The following is a 23,967-nucleotide window of genomic DNA, read 5'->3' as shown; positions in this document are numbered from 1 at the left end:
TTTTATGTCGCGCTGTATTTGCCCAGCTGTCTTTCAAATGCAATTTCTTGTGGAAAAAATACACTTCAATGCAAAAAAAAAAACGAAACAGTAAAGTTAGGCCAATTTTTTTTGTTTTAATGTGAAAGATGATGTTACGCCACGAGAATCGTGATATATCTACTAAATAAAAAAATCGTGATTCTCATTTTAGTCAGAATCGTGCAGCTCTACCATGTACACAGTCTCGTTTATTGCCGTTTTTAGGCAGTTGCGTTTAACAGTGTTTATTTGAAAGCAAAAAAAATCAGTTCATAGGCAGATTTCCACGTGGTAACCCGCGTTTAGCCGCATTTCGTTTATAGGCGTTTTTCGTTTTTGCCCATTTAATCTATTTTTATTTTTTTATTGAAGCGCTTCTAAACGCGGCATTTAAACGTTGCAAAACGGGCGTTTTAAATTACTAGCTGTCAAATTTAATCATTCAGGCGCCATTGTAAAAGCGTCCCGTGTACATGGAGCCTTACAGAATGCATGTCTGCAGATTAAAAAAGTATATGTTTAACTTTTTCTGGTAAAATGCTGCTTTTACAGTGACTTGAAAAGGTATTCATACCCCTTGAAATTTTCAGCATTCTGTCATGTTATAACCACAAATGTAAATGTATTTTTTGTGATAGATGAACACGAAGTGGCGCATACAGTGGGGCAAAAAAAGTATTTAGTCAGCCAGCAATTGTGCAAGTTCTCCCACTTAAAAAGATGAGAGAGGCCTGTAATTGTCATCATAGGTATACCTCAACTATGAGAGACAACATGTGGAAACAAATCCAGACAATCGCATTGTCTGATTTGGAAAGAATTTATTTGCAAATTATGGTGGAAAATAAGTATTTGGTCACCTACAAACAAGCAAGATTTCTGGCTCTCACAGACCTGTATCTTCTTCTTTAACCACTTAAGGACCGCCTCCTGCACATATACGTCGGCAGAATGGCACGGCTGGGCACAAGCACGTACCTGTACGTCCTCTTTAAGTGCCCAGTCGCGGGCAAGCGCCCGCGACCCGGTCTGAAGCTCCGGGACCCGCGGACCCGATCGCCGCTGGAGTCCTGCGTTCGGTCCCCGGAGCTGAAGAACGGGGAGAGCTGTGTGTAAACACAGCTTCCCCGTTCTTCACTGTGGCGCTGTCATTGATCGTCTGTTCCCTGATATAGGGAAAGGCGATCAATGACATCCAGCCCCGCCCCCCTACAGTTAGAAACACATATGAGGTCACACTTAACCCCTTCAGCGCCCCCTAGTGGTTAATTCCCAAACTGCAATTGTCATTTTCACAGTATACAATGCATTTTTATAGCATTTTTTGCTGTGAAAATGACAATGGTCCCAAAAATGTGTCAAAATTGTCCGATGTATTCGCCATAATGCCGCAGTCACGAAAAAATCGCTGAACGCCGCTATTAGTAGTAAAAAAAAAAATTATTAATAAAAATGCAATAAAACTATCCCCTATTTTGTAAACGCTATAAATTTTGCGCAAAACAATCGATAAACGCTTTTTGCGTTTTTTTTTTTTTTTTTTTTTTACCACAAATATGCACAAGAATACGTATCAGCCTAAACTGAGAATTTTTTTTTTATATATATATATATATATATCTTTTTTGGGGGTATTTATTATAGCAAAAAGTAAAAAATATTGTTTTTTTTCAAAATTGTCGCTCTATTTTTGTTTATAGTGCTAAAAATAAAAACCGCAGAGGTGATCAAATGCCACCAAAAGAAATCTCTATTTGTGGGAAAAAAAGGACGCCAATTTTGTTTGGCAGCCACATCGCACGACCGCCCAATTGTCAGTTAAAGCGACGCAGTGCCGAATTGCAAAAACTGGCCAGGTCCTTTACCTGCGTTATGGTCCGGGTCTTAAATGGTTAAGAGGCTCCTCTGTCCTCCACTCATTACCTGTATTTAATGGCACCTGTTTGAATTTCTTATCAGTATAAAATACACCTGTCCACAACCTCAAACAGTCACACTCCAAACTCCATTATGGTGAAGACCAAAGAGCTGTAGAAAGACACCAGAAACAAAATTGTAGACCTGCACCAGGCTGGGAAGACTGAATCTGCAATAGCCAAGCAGCTTGGTGTGAAGAAATCAACTGTGGGAGCAATAATTAGAAAATGGAAGACATACAAGACCACTGATAATCTCCCTCGATCTGGGGCTCCACGCAAGATCTCACCCCGTGGGGTCAAAATGATCACAAGAACGATGAGCAAAAATCCCAGAACCACACGAGGGGACCTAGTGAATGACCTGCAGAGAGCTGGGACCAACGTAACGAAGGCTACCATCAGTAACACACTACGCCGCCAGGGACTCAGATCCTGCAGTGCCAGACATGTCCCCCTGCTTAAGCCAGTACATATCTGAGGTTTGCTAGAGAGCATTTGGATGATCCAGAAGAGGATTGGGAGGATGTCATATGGTCAGATGAAACAAAAGTAGAACTGTTTTGTAGAAACACAACTCGTCGTGTTTGGAGGAGAGAGAATGCAGCCAAAGAACACCATACCTACTGTGAAGCATGGGGGTGGCAGCATCATGCTTTGGAGCTGTTTCTCTGCAAAGGGAACAGGAAGACTGATCCATGTACATGAAAGAATGAATGGGGCAATGTATCGTGAGATTTTGAGTGCAAATCTCCTCCCATCAGCAAGGGCATTGAAGATGAAACGTGGCTGGGTCTTTCATCATGACAATGATCCCAAACACACCGCCCGGGCAACGAAGGAGTGGCTTCGTAAAGAATATTTCAAGGTCCTGGAGTGGCCTAGCCAGTCTCCAGATCTCAACCCCATAGAAAACCTAAAAAAGACTCGAGACTGGGGTGGAGGTTCACAATGACCCTAAACATACAACCAGAGCTACAGTGGAATGGTTTAGATCAAAGCATATTCATGTGTTAGAATGGCCCAGTCAAAGTCCAGACCTAAATCCAATTGAGAATCTGTGGTAAGACTTGAAAATTGCAAGCGCTCTCCATCCAATCTGACAGAGCTTGAGATATTTTGAAAAGAAAAATGGGCAAAACTTTAATTCTCTAGATGTGCAAAGCTGGTAGAGACATCCCCAGCTTGCAGCTGTAATTGCAGCGAAAGATGGTTCTACAAAGTATTGAGTTGGGGGGCTGATTACAAACGCACACCACACTTTTCACATATTCGAAAAAAAAAAAACATTTATAATTTTACTTCCACTTAAAATCCCAATAAAATACATTAACATTTTTGGTTGTAACATGACAAAATGTGTAGAATTTTCAAGGGTATGAATTTTTTTTAAGGCACTGTATATTCCTTCATGTGACCAAAAGCCTACTCCTTACTGAAGGGAACAATTAGCCAATCGGGACACTGATGCTCTCTAGGAACAGAGATCATATGATGAAATGCCTACGTTTTATCCTATGTGAACAGTGCTATAAGGAAGTTGGACCCTCATTTTCTTTAGAAACACATTCATTTTAGCTCTTGTTTTGAATGTAATGAAGCTTCATGTGTGTTGAGGGTTGTACTGTATATGTTTCTTTGGAAGTGTGACAGGAAGTCAGGTAAATCTGTGGGTGTTGTCACAGATGGGACATACATTTCTGCCTTGTTTGAGGCCGTTGAAAAACTTCAGCTGTTCAGAATGAGGCAATTAAGGCCTCTATAAGTAGTCCAAAGGATTACCACTAATGGGCTGCATCATTCCTAAGGCTTTGTGAGTAGGAGATCAGCGTACTGAAAGTCTCCTGAGAAGGTGAGGAGAGGATTGATTTTTCTGTGTGATAAAAATCAAAAGACTATTGTTTTGTGCTATATGTCCAGCACTGTCTGCCCAGCGCTAGGCTGTGTTAGACTTCATAGATAGGTTCCTGTGTGGAAGGTAGACGCCCAAAGTGGCTAGGATTTATTTTATGTTTGATTTTGTTTATGCTGTTTGGATGCTTGCAATTGTTTTCCAGCAAGATGGAAAAATAAACCAAAAACTTTGTTTTCAACCGTCTTCGACTGCCAGTCTGTGTAAATTCAGTGTGTGGTGAACCCACCCAAGGGGTCACACACCCCGCTACCGAGCTAACCCCTCACAGAAGCTTGACAGATTCCAAAGCTTCATATGCTTGTATAGCTTTTTTCATGTAGTAAATAGATTTTGTCACCTTGAGTTTAAGAATGATTACTTGTTTTCTCAATCGTCTAACTTCTGGGATGCTCTGAGGTCTTCTGAGGAAAGTGTTTTTGTTACCTGGCAACCACACAAATTCCAACTATAATAAAACCATGCTTGTTTAGTGAATTAGGAAATCTGTTCTTTCAGATTGTTTCATCTGTTATACTGTATTATCTATGGATGCTGTTACTTGGACCTCTGTAGATAAATGATCAGGAGGGAGGTGAAGTTTCTCATTTCTGGAACGCAAAAAGAAGAGTGCAAAGTGCAATTAAAAGTGAAGTATGGGTTTTGAAAAATAAAAAACAAAACAAACCTGCATACTCCAAAACTGCATCTGTCCCTCGCTGCCTTTAAGACCGAGAACCAAGTATTTAAAGACCGCTGATCGTTTGGTCTTCATTGAGCAAAGAGCAATGACTGTCAGAGCTGGTTCACACAGGGGCAACTCGTCAGGGACCCGTTCTGTACATAGGAACCGTTCTAATAGGAGAGACTCAAGTTGCTCCGACTTGGAAAAAGGTTCCTGTACTACTTTGGGGGCGACTTCCATTGACTTCAATACAAAAGTCATTTTGCAAGTCGCCTCTGAAGTTGTCCGCACGTCGCCTTGCCGAGTCGCGTGGCATGTCGTGCCGCCCCCAGTGTGAACCATCTCCAGCTCTCTGCTCTGCCCCTCTAGTACTCACTGAAGCGCAGAGCTGTGGAAAGGGCTGGATCGGCTGTTTCAGGCTCTCAGTGGCACGCACTGCCGCTCAGGTATCTGGGTGGATCCCGACATTAAAGTGGACCTTCAGAAAAAAAATTCAACTTTCCATCTATTAAATCTTCTGCCCTTGTTGTTTTAAGTTTGGAAAGTAAAACTTATCTTTTTCTGCCAGTAAATACCTTATACAGTCCATTTCCTCTTTCTTGTCTGGTAAAAAGTCTAGGCTTATGACATCATGCACAGCTCTCTCTCTCACTCTTGTTATGCCGCGTACACACCATCACTTTCTGTGATGGAAAAAAACGACACTTTCTGTGAAGTAAAAAATGACGTTTTTGAAACTTCAATTTTCAAAGACGAAGTTGCCTACACACCATCGTTTTCTCACAATGATCTTGCAAAGTGAGGTTACGTTCCACCACGTTTTACCATTGAAGCTCGCTTCATAAGTAGCTTCTGGGCATGCGTGGATGAAAAAACGTCTTAGAAAACAACGTTTTTTGCTACACACGGTCAATTTCTGTGAAGTAAAAAGTGCACTTTTGAAAAACGACACATAAAATTGAAGCATGCTTCAATTTTTTTTGGTCGTTTTTTACAAGACATAAAACGACGTTTTCCCCCACACACAGTCAATTAAAGTGACGTTTTTAAAAACGTCATTTTTTTTCATCACATAAAGTGATGGTGTGTACGCGGCATAAGAGTTTGCCAGGAAGGGAGGGGGGATGAGTCATAAGAGGGCCAATGAGAGATGCAGGGCTGGAGGTGTGCCTCCAGCCCTGCGTAAATCCAGGAAGTGAACAGGCAGCAGCTTCAGCTGCCCACAGTTAAAATGGATGCAGCCAGACTCAGTGGAGATTGCTGCAGCATATTTGGCAAGTTCAGAATCACAGTATATATATATGCAAAGTGGTTGGAAGGAAGCTTACAAATTATGTGAGCAGACTGCAGGTCCTCTTTAAAGTCAGGGTCTCTCAAGAGTCGGGACCAGCCGATTGACATCAGTTGACAGCAAGTCATAGGAGTGCAGAATGAATTCACCATGTGACCTACAGGAGAAGTAGGGCCAAAAGAGCTTTGTCTACACATTTCCTTTAACAATAATAACCTACTTTCAGTTCAGTTTTTCACAAAAAATCATTACAATTTCCCCTTAAAGTGTCACAATGTACAGTATACGATTTCCTATCATCTGTGCCCAGTCTTGCCACACAGATTTAATCCAGCTCTGAGCAATCCTCTTTTATTGTTCAGTGAAATAAAACAGACTTGCAGAGAAAAACCTTAGTCCATTCCGCCCCCTTGCTGTGAATGACAGGTTATTTACATATCTCATGCACTAGCCCCACTCCTTTACTTAAGTCATGTGGTTACCTTTCTGGATTTTGACTGGATGTTAGTGATCATAGCAGAATTTAGTGTAAGGGGAGTGTAAAGGTGGGCAGGCTTCTTTTTTTTTTTTTTTTTTTAGCAGTGAGCAGAGAACTCTCTGCACTGAATCTGGAAAATGCTGTGTTAAGATTGCGAGGGGGTTAGAATTGCGATCTCCATTCTTTAATGATTAGTGATGCAGCTCTAGATATCAGTCTGCTGTGAATATTACAATATAACAAACATGTTATACTTACCTGCTCTTTGCAGTTGGTTTTGCACAGAGCAGCGTGGATCCTCCTCTTCTCAGGTCCCTCTTTTGCTGCTCTTTGCCCCTCCCTCTTATGGAGTGCCCCTCAGCCAGCAGCTTGCTATGGGGGCACTCGAGCCGAGTCACAGCTCTGTGTATCCATTCAGACACAGATTCCCGACCCAGGACTGCCTATTTCTGGTCTGGGTTTTCAGAAGTTTGATGTTCAACTATTCTTGCGTTTTTGGTGTTATAACTTTTTAAAGAAACCACAATGGTCTGACTATCAAATTTTTTTCTATATCTTCTAGCAGGTTCGACAAAATTCGGGTGCCACGTCGCAATTGCGTCAAGAAATTGTGACCTGGCGCCCGCCGGTAATTGAGGCCGCAAAGCCGCAGCCTCAGTTACCGGCCGCCGAGGGCCCGCCACAATCGCGCAGCGGGGGAGAGGATCCTGTGTCTCTGTGCTCCCCCGCCGCGCCCGAGACTGCCGGTAATTGAGGCCGCGGCTTTGCGGCCTTGTGAAGTCCCAAGCTTCCTTCTGTGACCTGGCGCCATCTGGTGGTGGCCGTTGGCATTACAAGTAAAACAAGTTCTAATGTGTAATTTTTCACTATTTTCACTGCCATCTCCTTCCCTCTAATTAGAACCCCCAAACAGTATATATATTTTTTATTCTAACACCCTAGAGAATAAAATGGCGATCGTTGCAACACTTTCTGTCACGCCATATTTTCGCAGCGGTCTTACAAGCGCACTTTTTTGGGGAAAAAATACACTTTTTTTATTAAAAAAATAAGACAACAGTAAAGTTATCCGAATTTTTTTTTTTAATATTGTGAAAGATAATGTTACGCCGAGTAAATTGATACCCAACATGTCACGTTTCAAAATTACGTCCGCTCGTGGAATGCCGACAAATTTTGACCCTCCATGAGCGACGTTTAACAAATTCTACAGGTTGCATGTTTTGAGTTACAGAGGAGGTCTAGAGCTAGAATTATTGCTCTCGCTCTAACGATCGCGGCGATACCTCACATGTGTGGTTTGAATAGAGTTTACATATGCGGACGCTACTCACGTATGTGTTCGCTTCTGCGTGCAAGCTCATCAGGACGCGGCACGTTTTCTGGCTCCTAACTTTTTTAGCTGGCTCCTAGATTCCAAGCAAATTTGTCAAACCTTGTCTTCTAGTGCTTGTTAGCTCACCCAAAAATGGAACTTCCGCTGTCTGTATCCCCCTCCGGTGTTGCATTTTGCACCTTTCAGGGGGGAGATGGGAGCATATACCTGTCTAATACAGGTATTTGCTCCCACTTCCAGCGAAAGATTGCCATGTCTGGCCCGGCCTGTCTTCTGGGAGACACACAGGTCCCAGAACATAGCAGGGACCACTCAGAGCGTGTAGCGCATGCGCAGTAGGGAACCAGGCTGTTAAGCTGAAAAGGCTTCACTTCTTGATTTCCTTACTAGCAATGCCGGCGCCTCCATCTCGAGCCGAGGGGAAGGATCGGCTTGGGGTGAGGAAATCGCAGGCGCCCTGGACAGGTAAGTGTTCTTTTAAAAGTCAGCAGCTGCAGTATTTGTAGCTGCTGACTTTTATTTTTATTTTTTATGCGGAACTCTTCTTTAAGGAATAAACATCTAACTTCACTTTTATCTGTCTGCCTGTGTAACTGCCTGTCTTGTAAAACTGTTCTTTGAAGTAGAAAAAAAAAATACTTTGTGAGAATGCTTCTCATTGTGTCCCATTTCTGGCTTTCAGACATTGTTTGATAATCAGAACAATGCAGCGAAAAAAGAAGAAGGTGAAAACGTCAGTAACAACAAAAATGATTCTTCTAAGAAAATGTCTGTGGAGAGAGTCTACCAGAAGAAAACTCAGCTTGAGCATATCCTCCTCCGACCTGATACCTACATTGGATCTGTGGAGCCTGTCACACAGGTATATATATATATCTGCCTTTAATGTAATCTTTTGTGGTAAATCTAGAAGTGTTCCCCCCATTTTGAATATCTCTCGTCGTTTTTATGCTTTATGGTTCGTGCAATTTTTGTGCAATATACAAAGAATGAAATGTGTTTTAAAGCAGTCCTAAACCTAAAATATAAGATAACCTCTAAAACTAGAAATTGGTAGCGCTGTGATCATCAAACTTATACATTTAATTATACACATCCATCAACAGTAATAAGTCCACCACATGCCTGTGTGAATGAGAAACTCAAAATTCAGCATAAGATGCCTTTCAAATCCAATAAAGTTAGGTAAAACAGGCATATCTTCCTACATCTTCCTGTGCTTCAATGTTCCACCTCTTCCCACAGATAAACTCTCCAAACAAATATGTCTCTCTTGTTAGAGATCGCCACACTGCGCTCTAGTTATCAAAGCTGCTGATTGCTCAATGCCTCCTGGTTCTTGTACCCCAAATCTCCCCTCAGATGGGAATTCGAAAAAACAAGGCTCCAATGGAGTGATATCGTAAAAACAATTCACTCTTTATTAAAGAACAAAACTAAAATACATTATTGTAATGCACATCAACTCGGCTCTTAGGATTAAACCAAAGTGAAAAGCAGTCATTCTTAGTGCACATAGAACGGGAGCCTCTGCCCGAAGTATCGGTATCTCATCCACAACCGATACGTCATTTCAGGTATGCCGCTTATGCCTCAATCGGTTTCTGTACAATCATGCCCCAGCGCATTTCGTCCTTCCATCTTTTTCCAGGAAATAGCTGGACAGCATGGCAGCCCAATATGTATGCCCACCTCTCACCAGGTAACCCTTCCATCACCAAAGCCCTCTGCAAAAATGACATATGAACAATGTTGCTCCCCACAAATACATAAGCAAGAGGGTAAACCAAACATAAGAGATTGGCAACCCAACTACCGACCCAAATACAAACATTGATAAAACGTATACTCCATAAAAACCCAACAAAATGGTTAATCTTAAAAATGTAACCCATTCATGATTGCCTCTAATTACGCGCATATGTACTAATCACTTTATAACCTATCATTGTATCACCAAATAAAGGTCAAAAAAATCAATACAATCAACGTTCTAGAAAGTCAACAGGAGCCAAAAAGATTTCATATATTATAGAATTAACCACCAAAACAGACAGTAGATATTATTTACTAATAAAACTATTTATATTTATCTCTATATTAAATCTGTTCGGACTTAAAGCGGAGGTTCCCCCTTAAAAACAACTTTTTTTTATTCCACTGGCCCCCCACATTACAATCGAATTAAGGCTATTATTTTTTTTTTGCTGCGGTACATACCTTGATACAGCATCTTCACCCGTGCATCCGGGTTGCGAGTCCCGCGGGAGTGGGCGTTCCTCACATGTGTTTGATTGACGTTTTTCGGAAAAACGAGCTCCCCCCCGTCGCGTAAGCCACGTCACGATTGGCGAAAGGAGCCGAACGGCGATGCGCATGCGCAGTATAGCGCCGACTCGCCGTTCGGCTCCTTTCGCCAACCGTGACGCGGCTTACGCGACAGGGGGGAGCTCGTTTTTCCGAAAAACGTCAATCAAACACATGTGAGGAACGCCCACTCCCGCGGGACTCGCAACCCGGATGCACGGGTGAAGATGCTGTATCAAGGTATGTACAGCAGCAAAAAAAAAATAATAGCCTTAATTCGATTGTAATGTGGGGGGCCAGTGGAATAAAAAAAAGTTGTTTTTAAGGGGGAACCACCCCTTTAAGAATATCAGCATGTATATCCATTTAGTTTTCCTCTTTGAAGAGGTTCCTAATCCTGTTGCAACCCCTCTAGGGGGATAAACTGTCTACCCCCTAAAACTGCAAACATGTGGAGTCCCTATTGTAAAGTTCAAGGAGTCGTTATGCTGCCTATACCCATCTATGATTTTTTGCACATGCTCGGCTATGCGTTTTTATGAAGGCTGCTTTGTCCACCCAACATATTGAAAGCCACAAGGGCACTGTAAAATATTAACGGCGCTAAAAGTGCCTGTTAAAATTAAATGTGTAGCATTACACAAAATTAAATCAGAAATGAATGGTCTAGGAATAAAAAGTGCTCTGATACCTTCTATTTAATCTACAGTAACTACATCCTTTACATTTATCATATGAAGAAAAACATTTCCAATCCAGAAAGGTCATTCTCCTACTGGGAGGGTCTAATACCTTCCTAACAATCCTGTCCCCACAGTTTGGGGCTTTTCTATAAATTCAGATCTTTAGGTGGCATACACAAAATAGGCCATTGCTTGTGGAAAATGGATTCAATCTCCCTATATTGTGAATGGAAGTCAGAAATAAACTCCATTGTTGGTCTCGTGTATCCCTATCTCGTAAGCATGTCTCTCTGGAGATAGATATCATGAAGTTAGGGATACACAACGAGACCAACAATGGGGTTTTAAATGTTTTTTCTTAACACCTACATCTGAGGCCGCGTACACACGACCGGTTCATCTGATGAGAATGGTCCAACGGACCGCTTTTTTATCGGTCCACCGCTGAAGTGGCCTGATGGTCTGATGTGTGTACACACCATCAGTTCAAAATCCGGTCGTGTCAGAACGCGGTGACGTAAAACACAACGATGTGCTGAAAAAACGAAGTTCGATGCTTCCAAGCATGCGTCGACTTCTGAGCATGCGCGGGTTTTGAACCGATGCTTTTGTGTACTAACCATCGGTTTGGTCCGATCGGTCAGCGGCCATCGGTTTGATTTTAAAGCAAGTTTTAAAATTTTGGTCCGAAGGACAAAAGACCGATGGGCCGTACACGCTTTGGTTTGGACCGATGAAACTGAACTTCGGTCCATTCTCATCGGTTTTGACCGATCGTGTGTACGCGGCCTAAGGGACAGCTTCTTTTGTTGAGAAAAAAAAAACAGCAGACTTGCATTACAGCAAGATCACCTAGTGAAAATAATAGGATAAAAGCCTAAAAAAAAAGAAAATGAATGCAGCCATCACAAGAATTAGTAAGATGAAATATAATAAATGTTTGCTTTTGGGTTTAAGTACTGCTTTAATTCTAAAAAAATAAAATTGCCAGTTTTTTTTTATGTGTTGATGGATTGCTGCGATGGGGTCCTTTTTAACCTTATGTATAAGAGTTTAAATCTGTGGTATTGGGGACTTTGCAAAGTATTATGATAGTTTGAAGCACTATTTGGGAGTCATCAATTGTAATCTCTGTAGGGTGCTCCACTCTAGGCACAGTTTTTCAATAATGTGTTGCTGTCCTAACTCTGCTTTCAGCCCACCATCAGCTAGCAGCTAGCAAGGACCTGAAAAGTGGTAGTGTGCAAGAACAACATTTGTTATTCATTCTAGAAGAAACAGATATTCTATTAATTGTCCCTGTAGTGTCACAGAAGTGTTGTTGTGCTTTGCTCAAGTCTTAATTTCTTCTACTTGAAGTGGTCAGCAAGTACGTAAATTGGATTTGCTTGCTACTTTAGTATGTTTCAAAGCGCTATGGTTTGTTTTTATGCCTGTCCTTATTTTACAGTAAGCCAAAGTATGTTGTGTGTTGTCATTTAATCTGGACAATGTGTGTTGTCTTTTATTCTAGCCAATGTGGGTTTATGATGAGGACGTTGGAATGAATTGCCGCGATATTACTTATGTACCAGGATTGTATAAAATATTTGATGAGATTCTTGGTGAGTTTTATATATATCTATGAGGTTTATACCATAGATATAAATTTTACTTGAAAGGATGTTTGAGGGGATTTTTTTTTTTTTTTTACTACATCTCTTTTTTTTTTTATCCAGACGAATAAAGCAGATATTTTTTTTTTTTTACACTTGTATTAAGTGTTAAACATTGGCAGCAATTTTGCCTTTAGCCATGGAAAAAGAGTTCCACATTAATGTTCATGTTTTTTAGTACTAAAGCCAATTTTCAATTATGCATTGTGTTCTTGGGTGTATTATGTGGCGACTTTCACTGCAAGAAGTTGTTCCATTTTTCAGTAGAATAAGTAATATACAGTCAGTATACAAAAATATAGGTAAAGAACAAAACATGATGAAACAAAACCTCCACCTTTAGCAAAGAATAACAATAACAGGATCATATGATTATAATTCGGCCTGGATTTAACAAAGTTAACCTAGAATTGAGTAGATATTGAATTATGTGTATCATCTACAATAAATGTAAGATCTAAAGACAAAAAAAAATATTTTTTCTTAAAGCGGGAGTTCACCCATAAAACATTTTTTTCAAAGAATCCCCCTAGATTCCTGCTCGTTTTGTCTAGGGGAATCGGCTAGTTGTTTTAAAATATGAGCTGTACTTACCGTTTTCGAGATGCATCTTCTCTGTCGCTTCCGGGTATAGGTCTTCGGGAGCGGGCGTTCCTTCTTGATTGACAGTCTTCCGAGAGGCTTCCGACGGTCGCATCCATCGCGTCACTAGTAGCCGAAAGAAGCCGAACATCGGTGCGGCTCCATACTGCGCCTGCGCACCGACGTTCGGCTTCTTTCGGAAAATCGTGACGCAATGGATGCGACCATCGGAAGCCTCTCGGAAGACTGTCAATCAAAATAGGAACGCCCAGTCCCGCAGCCCATACCCGGAAGCGGCGGAGAAGATGCATCTCGTAAACGGTAAGTACAGCTCATATTTTAAAACAACTAGCCAATTCCCCTAGACAAAACGAGCATTAATCTAAGGGGAAAAAGTGTTATGTACGGGTGAACCCCCGATTTAAAGGTATACTTATCCTTTAAAAATGTTTATATTTTGCTAAAGCAGAACTCCTAGGCGCATAGATGAAATGCATATACAAGGGCCTTTTTACCTGCCAGAAGATTTGTATTTCTGTCTGTCAGGTCCTGAGATGTGCACAGCAATATCTAGCAGGATAGGAGGCCTTATTTTCACAAGTTTGCGACTGGAAAAAAAATAGAATCAGTCTGCTTTCCATCATCGGTATATTGCTTTATCGGCACATGTCCACTTTAGTATAACTGATTAGCTTATTGTGCTGCATGATTCCAGTCTGAGATCTGATGTATAGAGGATTGCAAAAGGCTCCTACCAGTTTAAATTTGGGTGCTTACATTGCTTGCAATAAAAAAAAGAAAAGAAATAATGATGTATGGAAGAGCTGCATTCATTTGTGTATTTTATATATTTCTGTAGTTTCTTTCCTAAAACTCCTTTAGCGCTAATGCCACCAATTGAATCTGGTGTTGGTGCAGCCTCTGATTTCCATTGGATCGCCCTTATTTTATGTTTCAATTGAAGTAACACAAATTTTGTTTTTTCACCCTTTTCCCTGTACTTTGCTTTAGAAGCATGCATATATGTAACAGCACCTACATATGCAACATGTTACATGTGCTGTAGAAGACCATATTCCATTTGACAAAATGTGAAAGTATTTACCATTTTTTTAATTACAAAACGTAGAGGCATTTTAACACTATTGTTGGACTTTCATAGATGATACCAACTGTTAATGAACAGCATTTATGACGTAACCATTTTCTTTCTTTGCGCTAAACACTTTTTTTCATTTTACAGTCAACGCAGCTGATAATAAGCAAAGAGATAAAAATATGAATTGCATAAAAATTTCTATTGATCCGTAAGTAAAGAATATATTTTCCATTATTTGCAGTGATTGGCAGTGTTGCATGCTGTTTTGACCTTCATGATTGTTCATAATGATATAAAAATGAGAGGATAAGCATTGGAAATGGGTTATGTTCAGTGTTCTAAAAATGTTTTTGTTTACTATTCAAAGCAAATTATATGATCCCTGAAACATCCTCATTTTTTATTTATTTTTTCCTTTCTCATTTAACCGCTTCCCGACCAGCCGCTGTCATTATACTGCAGCAAGGTGGCTCGATTTTGTAGGCTCGCGCGCCATTGGCCAGCGAGTCCGGCAGACTTCATGTTTGCCAGCCACCCACGATCGTTCCCCGCAGTGACAACAGAAAACAGAATGATGATCTGCCTGTGGCTTCACTGTCGGGTTCCCTTACCTTGGGGGGCCTTGCTACAGGGGGCACCCAAGCCGAGTCAGAGCTCCGTGTATCCATTCAGACACTGAGCCCAACCTGGCTCCACCCCCCCTCTCCCCCTCTCCCCTGATTGGCTGACTGACTTTGACAGCTGCGGGAGCCAATAGCGCCGCTGCTCTGTCTCAGCCAATCAGGAGGAGTGTACTGGGTGGCTGAGGGGGGAATTCTGAACATCCCTGGAGAGAGAAGGAGCTCAAGTAATTGGGGAGGCTGCTTCACACAGAAGCTTTTCAGAAACCTTCCACAGAAGGTCCTAGAATGCCTAAAGATAAAAAACATTCTGCCTTTGCAACTCCTTTAAGGATGCTGAGCATTGCATTAACATTGCAGATTTTTCATTGCAACGATAGGTCAAACTTTTTGCTTTTTATAATTCTACAGATCTCAGTTTTTTTAAAGTCTTGGTTTGTGTATTAGACAAGTCTAATTTCTGCTTCTTATTTTAGTGACTCCAACATCATCAGCATTTGGAACAATGGTAAAGGTATCCCAGTAGTAGAGCACAAGGTGGAAAAGGTCTATGTCCCAGCTCTGATTTTTGGCCAACTCTTGACCTCAAGTAACTATGATGACGAAGAGAAAAAAGTTACAGGCAAGTCATTTTATCTTAATCATGATTCTGAAATCAGTTTAGCCTTTCCAATTGAAAATAATGTAAAATGTCATCCAGCAAATTCCTTGAGCTTATTTTTTATTTTTAGGTGGTCGTAATGGCTACGGTGCTAAACTTTGCAATATATTCAGTACAAAATTTACAGTGGAAACAGCTTGCAAGGAATACAAACACAGCTTTAAACAGGTATGATTGAGTCAAAGCATGTAAAGTTTAATTTGAAATGGGGGGAAATGTATACATGATAATGTGAAAGACTATGGAAATCCCCAAAATAGATAAAAGAATGATTTTCTGTGTTTCATAATAGACATGCCCCCCTCCTCCAAAAAAAAACATTTGAATTTATATGCAAAAAAACACAACCAAATTATCTGAAAAATATAAAAGATGATGTTATGCAGAGTAAATAGATAACTCACATGTCACATGCACACCCCCCATGCAGCGGTGGCAAACAACGTACATTTTACTATCCATAGGCTTTGCTTTAAAAGCCTTTTTCAGGTTACCACTTTAGATTTACATAGGAGGTCTAGTGCTAGAATTGCTACCCATGATTTGATATTCACGGTGATACCTCACATGTGTGGGACGATCGCGTTTGTGTGCAAATGTATTCGCCTTTGCACGCAAGCATGTGGCGGGGGCACCTTCATTTTATTATTTATTTTTATTGTTTTTAATTTTACACTGTTGCTTTCATTTTTTTTTTTTTTTACAGACACAAGGAATTTAACTACTTGCCGACCGCCCACCGCCGTTATACGTCATCACTTTAGAGATGAATATCTCGGTAACGGTAGCAGCTGCTGCCACAATCGAGATATTCATCTCTTCTGTGGGCGGCCGTGTTAACGATAATGGCGGTCTCCGCGGCGAATCCGCCGCGAGATCGCCGTTATCGGTGGCGGGAGAGGGGCCCCCCCCCCCTCCCGCCGCTGTTCCGCGCCCTCCGCCGCTTACCGGAGCCGTCGGTAGCGGCGGAGGAGATCGCGACCATCCGGCAGCTGAGCGGGGACGAGACTGAAGGAAAAATCTCCTTCGCCCGTCCCCATAGCTCCGCTGGGCGGAAGTGACGTCAAAACGTCAGTCCCGCCCAGCGTCTTAAAGAAACATTTTTTTTTTTGTCATTTGAAAAAATGACATTTCCAAATTTTTTATTTTTTTTTTGCATTTAAGCCTAAATATGAGATCTGAGGTCTTTTTGACCCCAGATCCCATATTTAAGAAGACCTGTCATGCTTTTTTCTATTACAAGGGATGTTTACATTCCTTGTAATAGGAATAAAAGTGATAATTTTTTTTTTTTTTTTTTTTTCAGTGTTAAAAATTGTAAAATAAATAAAAATAAATGCGAAAAGCCAAAAAAAAATTTTTTAAAGCGCCCCGTCCCGACGAGCTCGTGCGTAGAAGCGAACGTATACGCGAGTAGCGCCGACATATGAAAACGGTATTCAAACCACACAAGTGAGGTATCGCCGCGATTGTTAGAGCGAGAGCATTAATTTTAGCCCTAGGCCTACTCTGTAACTCAAAAAATGCAACCTGTAGAATTTTTTAAACGTCGCCTATCAAGATTTTTAAGGGTAAAAGTTTGACGCCATGCCACGAGCGGGCGAAATTTTTAAGCGTGACATGTTGGGTATCATTTTACTTGGCGTAACATTATCTTTCACAATATATAAAAAAATTGGGCCAAATTTATTGTTGTCTTATTTTTTCATTTAAAAAAGTGAATTTTTTCCAAAAAAAAGTGCGCTTGTAAGACCGCTGCGCAAATACGGTGTGACAAAAAGTATTGCAATGACTTCCATTTTATTCTCTAGGGTGTTAGAAAAAAAAAATATATAATGTTTGGGGGTTTTAAGTAATTTTCTAGCAAAAAAAAATGGTTTTGTCTCGTAAACACCGACTCTGAAAAACAGGCCCGGGGCTAAAGTGGTTAAACATCCTTGTTGCAGCAATAGGTGTGTGACAAGTACTCTCTATGGAGGGATCTGGGGTCAAAAAGACCTCTTCACTTAAAAGTATTTAAAACACCAAGGTCTGTGTTTTTGAATGCTTCCGATTTTCAGAAAATGATGCCATTGACATCCGGGTAAACCAGAAGTGATGTCATGTCATCGCTTCTGGGTTACTATACTGAACAGAAGCCGATTCAGGCTTTGTCTTGCCAGCTGGGTAGTGGGGTGGGAGAGCCTGAGCAAGCCGTGGAAGGCAGTGAGGGGGGGGGGGGGGCTAGTCCCCTATCGCTGATTGTAATGGCAGTTAAGCCGCTCGCCTTGCTATTACAAGAGAGCGGACCACTAGCTCTAAAAAAGGTACCGGCATCATCCCAGTACAACCACTTGATGACCATGACTGGTTGGCAGATGGTTATTTTTAGGAGGATTTAGAAATGTTTCTTAAATCTAAGAGACCACTTCAAACAAAAGTTAGAAGACAAAGTATCAGGTAGTGTGCCAAGCTGAATCGCACAAGGTATGAGTGGCCTAAAACTAATAGGTATGACCAGCATTCCCACTTGGTGATGTGGATTCACTAGTGGTGGGTGGTTCCTGACTGTATGTCACTTCACCCACTCCACTTGACATAAGGTTATGGGCCACCAGGATGTGATATGTCTGCTCTCTGGCTGAAAGAGGGCAACTGGTTAGAATTCTTGTGATCTTTTGTATAATTTTGTTATTTTTTCTGCTTTGTTCTACCATCAACCTTCATATTAAAATGCTTTTTACAGTATTTAGGTAGGCATTTACACACTAGCACATAATATTTTAATATCCAAACTTTCTGCCCTCTATCCAGATCTGGATGAATAATATGCAGAAAACGACAGAACCCAAAATCAAATATTTTGATGGCGATGACTACACATGCATTACATTCCAGCCTGATTTGTCTAAATTTAAAATGGAGACTTTGGACAAGGATACTCTGGCCCTGTTAACAAGGCGAGCCTATGATGTAGCAGGTGCTTGCAAAGGTGTGAAAGTCATGCTCAATGGAAAAAAACTTCCTGTAAGTATCTTTCATTTATCCTAATTTGTTTTATGTATTCAAATTCATACTGATACTCATTAACCCTTCTGATGTTTTGTAGGTGAATGGATTCCGCAGTTACGTAGATCTATACGTAAAGGAGAAACTAGATGAAACTGGCGTTGCACTGAAAGTAATTCATGAAGTTGTAAATGACCGATGGGATGTGTGTCTCACACTAAGTGAGAAAGGCTTCCAACAAATCAGTTTTGTAAATAGTATAGCTACCACAAAGGTAGGTACATTCTTGTGTGCATTCACTCTAATTTGTCTTTGCAGTTTATTTCAGATGATAAATTGCAGGACTTGCTGCTGCAGTTTTCTCAGAGCCAAAGAATGTTTATGGTTGTACTTTGCAGTGTAAAGATTGCCTTCAGCTGTTCTGGCCTTCCATCCTAGTCTGTTGTAACTTTAAAAGTGGACTTTGCACAAAAATGCAAAGTCCACCCCCTGTTCAATAATCACAAAAAAAGAAAAACACCACCTTGCTTCTGGATGCTTCCTCTCACTGGTGTCAATGATCCATCCCCACAATGATCTGAATCCCAAGTCTCATGAGGATGCTATTACACTGTGCTCTTAAGAGCATGTTCTTACAGGATTTGGGATTCTCAACTTCCCTAAGACTCTGCAGGAGGACCAACTGATGTTACTACGGGAGCCTGCTGGGAGTAAATTAACTACTGTATTTATTGGCGTATAACACTCACTTTTTTACCCTGAAAATAGAGGGTAAACTGTGCCTGCGTGTTATACGCAGGGGGCTGTGGAAAGTTTTTTTTCCCCTGAAACTTCCCTCTTAAATTTAGGGTGCGTGTTATATGCCGATACATACGGTAGTTATGATTTTCTTCCAAAGGGTTTTTCTTTTCTATATTGAAGAGTTTTGACAGCAGCGTGGTGGGCAGTCACATAAGTATATCTTGCATTTAGAGGTTTTAATTTTACTTCTTCATGAAAATCTTCAAAATGGTATGTTAAGTCTAACCTAATTCTCCCTGTTAATTAAAAGAGAAGTATGTTTTTATTTTTTTCTCGCCCCATCATGCTTGCCTAGGTGGATGTTACATGTGTCCCCAGGTGCCTCTGCACTGAGAACCGAGCGATCGAACACCGCCGATGGCTCGGTTCTCACAGCTCCCCGAGCACAGAGCTTCTGACTGTCAGTCGGCAGCTCTCCTATCTGACCCCACACATCCCCCCCGCGCTTGCTCACTGGAGCGCTGAGCTGTGGATGGGCGCTTGAGCGGCCATCTCAGGCTCTCAGCGGCTCGCTGAGACTGGTGTCAGGCCAGGCACCTGGCGGATCCGGACTTTATTGTCTTGATAACGCGGTACCTGGACTGATTTCTGTGACGTCAGCAAAGAGCAAACTTCAGACCGCTCTCTGCTGAAAACTAATCACAGGAGTGCAAAACAAATTGCACTCCTGCGATCCATAGGAGAATCCCAGCCAGCCAAACGAGCTTAGGCTGGACTTTTCCTTTAAATGTTGTGTTTATGCCCCCAAAGGGTATATTACATAATACTGCTGAACTTCATGACTTTCATTTAATTTCTATTTATCTACCCTTGTTGTTCACTCTCATTTTTAAAATAGTAAGGTAAATTCATTTGCTGACATCTTAAAAATAGCTAGTGGCAGTGTTACTTAAAGGGGTGGTTCCCCCTAAAACACATTTCTAAGAATACATTCGTAAGACCCGTTACACTGCGGGTAGGCTGGCTTTTTTTTTTTTTTTAGTACATACCTCGATCTCGGCGTTTCGTCCCTTGTCAGTGGGCGTTCCTAGTTGATTGACGTTCCTCGGACGGGCGCATACGTGACGTCACGACTTTCCGAAAGAAGCCGAACGTCGCTGCGCAGGCGCCGTATAGAGCCGACTCTATACGGCGCCTGCGCAATGACGTTCGGCTTCTGTCGGAAAGTCGTGACGCGCAGTATGCGCCCGTCAAAGAAACGTCAATCAACTAGGAACGCCCACCGCCAAGGGACGAAACGGCGAGATCTCGGTATGTACGAAAAAAAACAAAACAAAAGCCAGCCTACCCGCAGTGTAACGGGTCTTACGAATGTATTCTTAGAAATGTGTTTTAGGGGGAACCACTGCTTTAATTCCTTGTGCTACACTGCAAGCAGTGGGGGTTTTGTGGTGGTATTCTTTTCCTACCCGTCCCTTCTAATTAGTTACATTATAATACATTGAATACATTGTACCATGGGGTCTTTTAGTGGTGACTACCCCGCTAGTGTTGATAAAGGAGTCATTTTATGAAGGACAGAGCCTACTCCTGTTATTCCCCAAAACTCTGGAATTCTCTTCCCAAGAACATCAGATTCTCCACCTTTTAACCACTTAAGGACCAGAAGGATTTACCCACTTTCTGACTAGGCCATTTTTTTGCGATATGCCACTGTGTTATTTAGCTGACAATTGCACAGTCATGCAACGTTGTACCCAAAGAAAATGTATGTCCTTTCCCCCCCCCCAAAAAATAGAGCTTTCTTTTGGTGGTATTTGATCACTTATGCGTTATTTTCTTCTGGCTTTAAACAAAAAAATATATTTTTCTGCTATAAAACCTACTCTATAAACATATTTAAAAAATCTAGTATCTTCATCAATTTAGGCCAATATGTATTCTGCTACATATTTTTGGTAAAAAATCCCCAATAAGGGTATATTGATTGGTAATTTTTAATGGGACTGTGACATTGTGGCGGACAGATCGGATACCTACCTGACATTTATGACACTTTTTTGGGAACCAGGTGACATTATTCCAGTGATCAGTGCTAAAAATATGCCCTGACGTACTAATTAAACTGTCGGGGAAGGAGTTAACATCAGGGGCAATCAAGGGGCTAATTGATTTCCCTGTGTGTGTTTATTAACTCTATGGGGGATGGGCTGTCTGGGATAACACACGAGATCCTGTAGCATCCCCTGTCAGAACGGAGATCTGCCTTGTTTAATTAGGCATATCCCTGTTCTGTATCAGCAGGGAACGATCATGCACACCACAGAACCTCATGCACGAACCAACATATTTCTACTGCGATTTGCACAGCGGAGCCAGCTTGCCTCAGTATAACTGCGGTGGCTGGTCGGCAAGAGGTTAAAGTAGAACTATAGGCAAAACTTAGTAAGGGAGGGTTATAACACCTGTCAGATTTTTTTGTCTTCGCCATTTGTGAAGATTTCCCTTCACTTCTTGTTCAAAACAGGAAATAAGAGGAAATCCCTGCAAACTAAGTGAATCCATTGGGGACCCCCAGGTCACCGGAACTATTGTCCCTTTTGTAACATTTCACCTCTCTTACTTTTCTGGGGACAACCCAAAATGTGGGCTTTTCTTATAATTCAATCATAATGGTAAGCAGGAAAAATGGAGAGAGTGAATCTCCTTAGACAGCAATAAGAACGGACAGGCATTCAAATCCCTCTCCCCTCTATCCAAAAACAATGATTTACCTTTATTTATACTCTATTCTCTTTAAAATCAAATGAAAACGTCCTTCTTTAGGCAAGCCTTCACATAAATGTCCTTTACTTGCTTGTGTACCACTTGTTTTTTTTGTTTCTTTTGTCAAGCGCTTTAAAAAGGTACAAATTAAAGGTGCTATATAAGATATCATTATTATGCCTTTCAATTTTGTGGCCAGGTCTAGTCATAATTGTTAATTAGTAAGGATTCAAAATCATGCCATGGAAGGTTTATATTGTGATTATGCTTTATTTCCTTTACCTACTGTCCACTGTAATAATCTGTGGGCTTTTTGAGTAGTTATTACAGTATTTATGTACAAAATCCTTTATTAATATAAAAAATGTTTGCTTTAAATGACCACCAGGTCCAACCTTTATGTATTTTGGGGTGTGTGCATGCATTATTCAGTGAATGTTTTTAGCTTGGTCTACTAAATCCACTAAAAATTTGGAATGCAAAATAATTAGCTTCTCTTTATTTATTGTTTCAGGGTGGTAGACATGTAGATTATGTAGTGGATCAAATAGTGTCTAAACTTATCGAGGTTGTGAAGAAAAAGAACAAAGCTGGAGTTTCTGTGAAGCCATTTCAGGTACGGTATAATCCCTCTGAGTGCTCCGTCTTTTAAAGCTGATTTTTATAGCATCAATTGGATGCTGCCAGGTTGAGTCTTATCTGTTTCTGCACAGGGTTGCTGTCTCCGTTAAGTCCAGTTTCTCCTCAAACTCCCCTCCCCTGAAGTTTATATCAAACTCCTAACCGCTCCTGTTAAATTCTACACTAGATAAGTTTAGAATTTTTAGAGAATTACCCCCCCCCCCCAATTAACTACTGCAGGCCCAGAAGGATTTACCCCCTTACTCTTGCCCAAAGCAGAGTGATGTCACCAATGTCATTTTTTGGGTTCCAAGAAGGCGTGTTTGTAGTAGTAGTAAGGTGTAGAACTAATGTTGCCTTTTTTTTTTTCAGGTGAAAAATCATGTATGGGTTTTTGTCAATTGTTTGATTGAGAACCCTACATTTGACTCTCAGACAAAAGAAAATATGACCCTCCAAGCAAAGAATTTTGGGTCAAAGTGTCCGCTATCTGAAAAATTTGCAAAATCGGTTAGTATGTTTTAAATATTTTATAATGAATATTAATGATAAACTCAGAACCTTATAGTGTTAGTGGAATGAACTGTCTGCTCTCAATCCACAACTAGATAGATTTAAACTTTTATATTTCTGAGCATGTTTAACCACTTTCCACCCAAGACGGTCATATGACGTCCATGACTTTGAGTGGAGATATCTGAATGATGCCTGCAGTTGCAGGTATCATTCAGATATCTTTTTCAGCCGGCGATTCCCTGTACCGTAAGAACAATCCTAGCGTTTGGTCAGCCGCTTGATTGTTTTTGCAGGTGGCGGGAGGGGACGATACCCGGCCACCACCCTCTGGTGCTGCTACCAGCTCGCCCATGCAATCGGCGAGCTGGAGAAGGAATCCACCGGCGCCAGAAGTTTACCATAGAGAATATCGGAGGCCAGATGGTCCCTGGCAGTCTCTGACCTTGGGAGGCATGGGCATGACGTGATGTGAACACTGCCTGGTACTCTGCTGGAAAGGCAGAGTCTTTCCAGCCTAAAGGAGAGATGTGGGGCCTTATAGACCCCACATCTCTCCATAAAGAGGACTTGTCATGCCCTATTCCTATTACAAGGGTTTGAATTAGATTGAATTACCTATAAAAATGTTTAAAGTGTGGCCTATGGAGATCTTTAAGTACAGAAGTTTGGCACTATTCCACGAGTGTGCGCAATTTTAAAGTGTGACATGTTGGGTATCTATTTACTCAGCGCAACGTCATCTTTCACTATATATAAATAAATCGGGCTAACTTTAGTGTTCTTTTTTTTTTTTTTTTTTTTATGGAACACATTTTTTTCCCCCCCAAATAAACGTATTTGAAGAATTGATGTGAAAATACTCTGTGACAAAACAATTTGCAATGACCGCTATTTTATTCCCTAGGGTCTCTGCTAAAAAACATATATTATGTTTGGGAGTTGTGTGTATTTTTCTAGCAAAAAAAAATCATTTTTTTACATGTAGGAGAGGAGTGCCAGAATAGGCCCGGTATGGACGTGGTTAAAGTTCATTGACTGCTATAAAGCATCAGACACCCATTATAATTTTGCGCCTTTGGATAAAAGTGGTGTGTACAGAAAACGCACGCA

At 41.1% G+C, this 23,967-nt stretch overlaps 1 protein-coding gene across 5 annotated transcripts in view; it reads left to right on the top strand.

The window, feature by feature from the left end:
* TOP2B (DNA topoisomerase II beta) overlaps window positions 1–23,967 on the top strand; it is a 78,246-nt gene that overhangs the window by 14,025 nt on the left and 40,254 nt on the right. For all 5 annotated transcript variants that reach the window (XM_040353010.1, XM_040353012.1, XM_040353009.1 and 2 more), the window contains exons 2-10: window positions 8,301–8,480; window positions 12,122–12,212; window positions 14,089–14,152; window positions 15,041–15,186; window positions 15,296–15,393; window positions 18,019–18,231; window positions 18,314–18,487; window positions 22,235–22,336; window positions 22,714–22,851. In XM_040353010.1, coding sequence (XP_040208944.1) covers window positions 8,301–8,480; window positions 12,122–12,212; window positions 14,089–14,152; window positions 15,041–15,186; window positions 15,296–15,393; window positions 18,019–18,231; window positions 18,314–18,487; window positions 22,235–22,336; window positions 22,714–22,851 — 1,206 coding nt within the window. The remainder of the gene's footprint in view (window positions 1–8,300; window positions 8,481–12,121; window positions 12,213–14,088; window positions 14,153–15,040; window positions 15,187–15,295; window positions 15,394–18,018; window positions 18,232–18,313; window positions 18,488–22,234; window positions 22,337–22,713; window positions 22,852–23,967) is intronic.

Source organism: Rana temporaria, chromosome 5 (genome assembly GCF_905171775.1).
Source record: "Rana temporaria chromosome 5, aRanTem1.1, whole genome shotgun sequence".
Classification (NCBI taxonomy): Eukaryota; Metazoa; Chordata; class Amphibia; order Anura; family Ranidae; genus Rana; species Rana temporaria.
The sequence above is the reverse complement of the archived record's forward strand: the minus strand, read 5'-3'. Positions and strand labels throughout refer to the sequence as shown.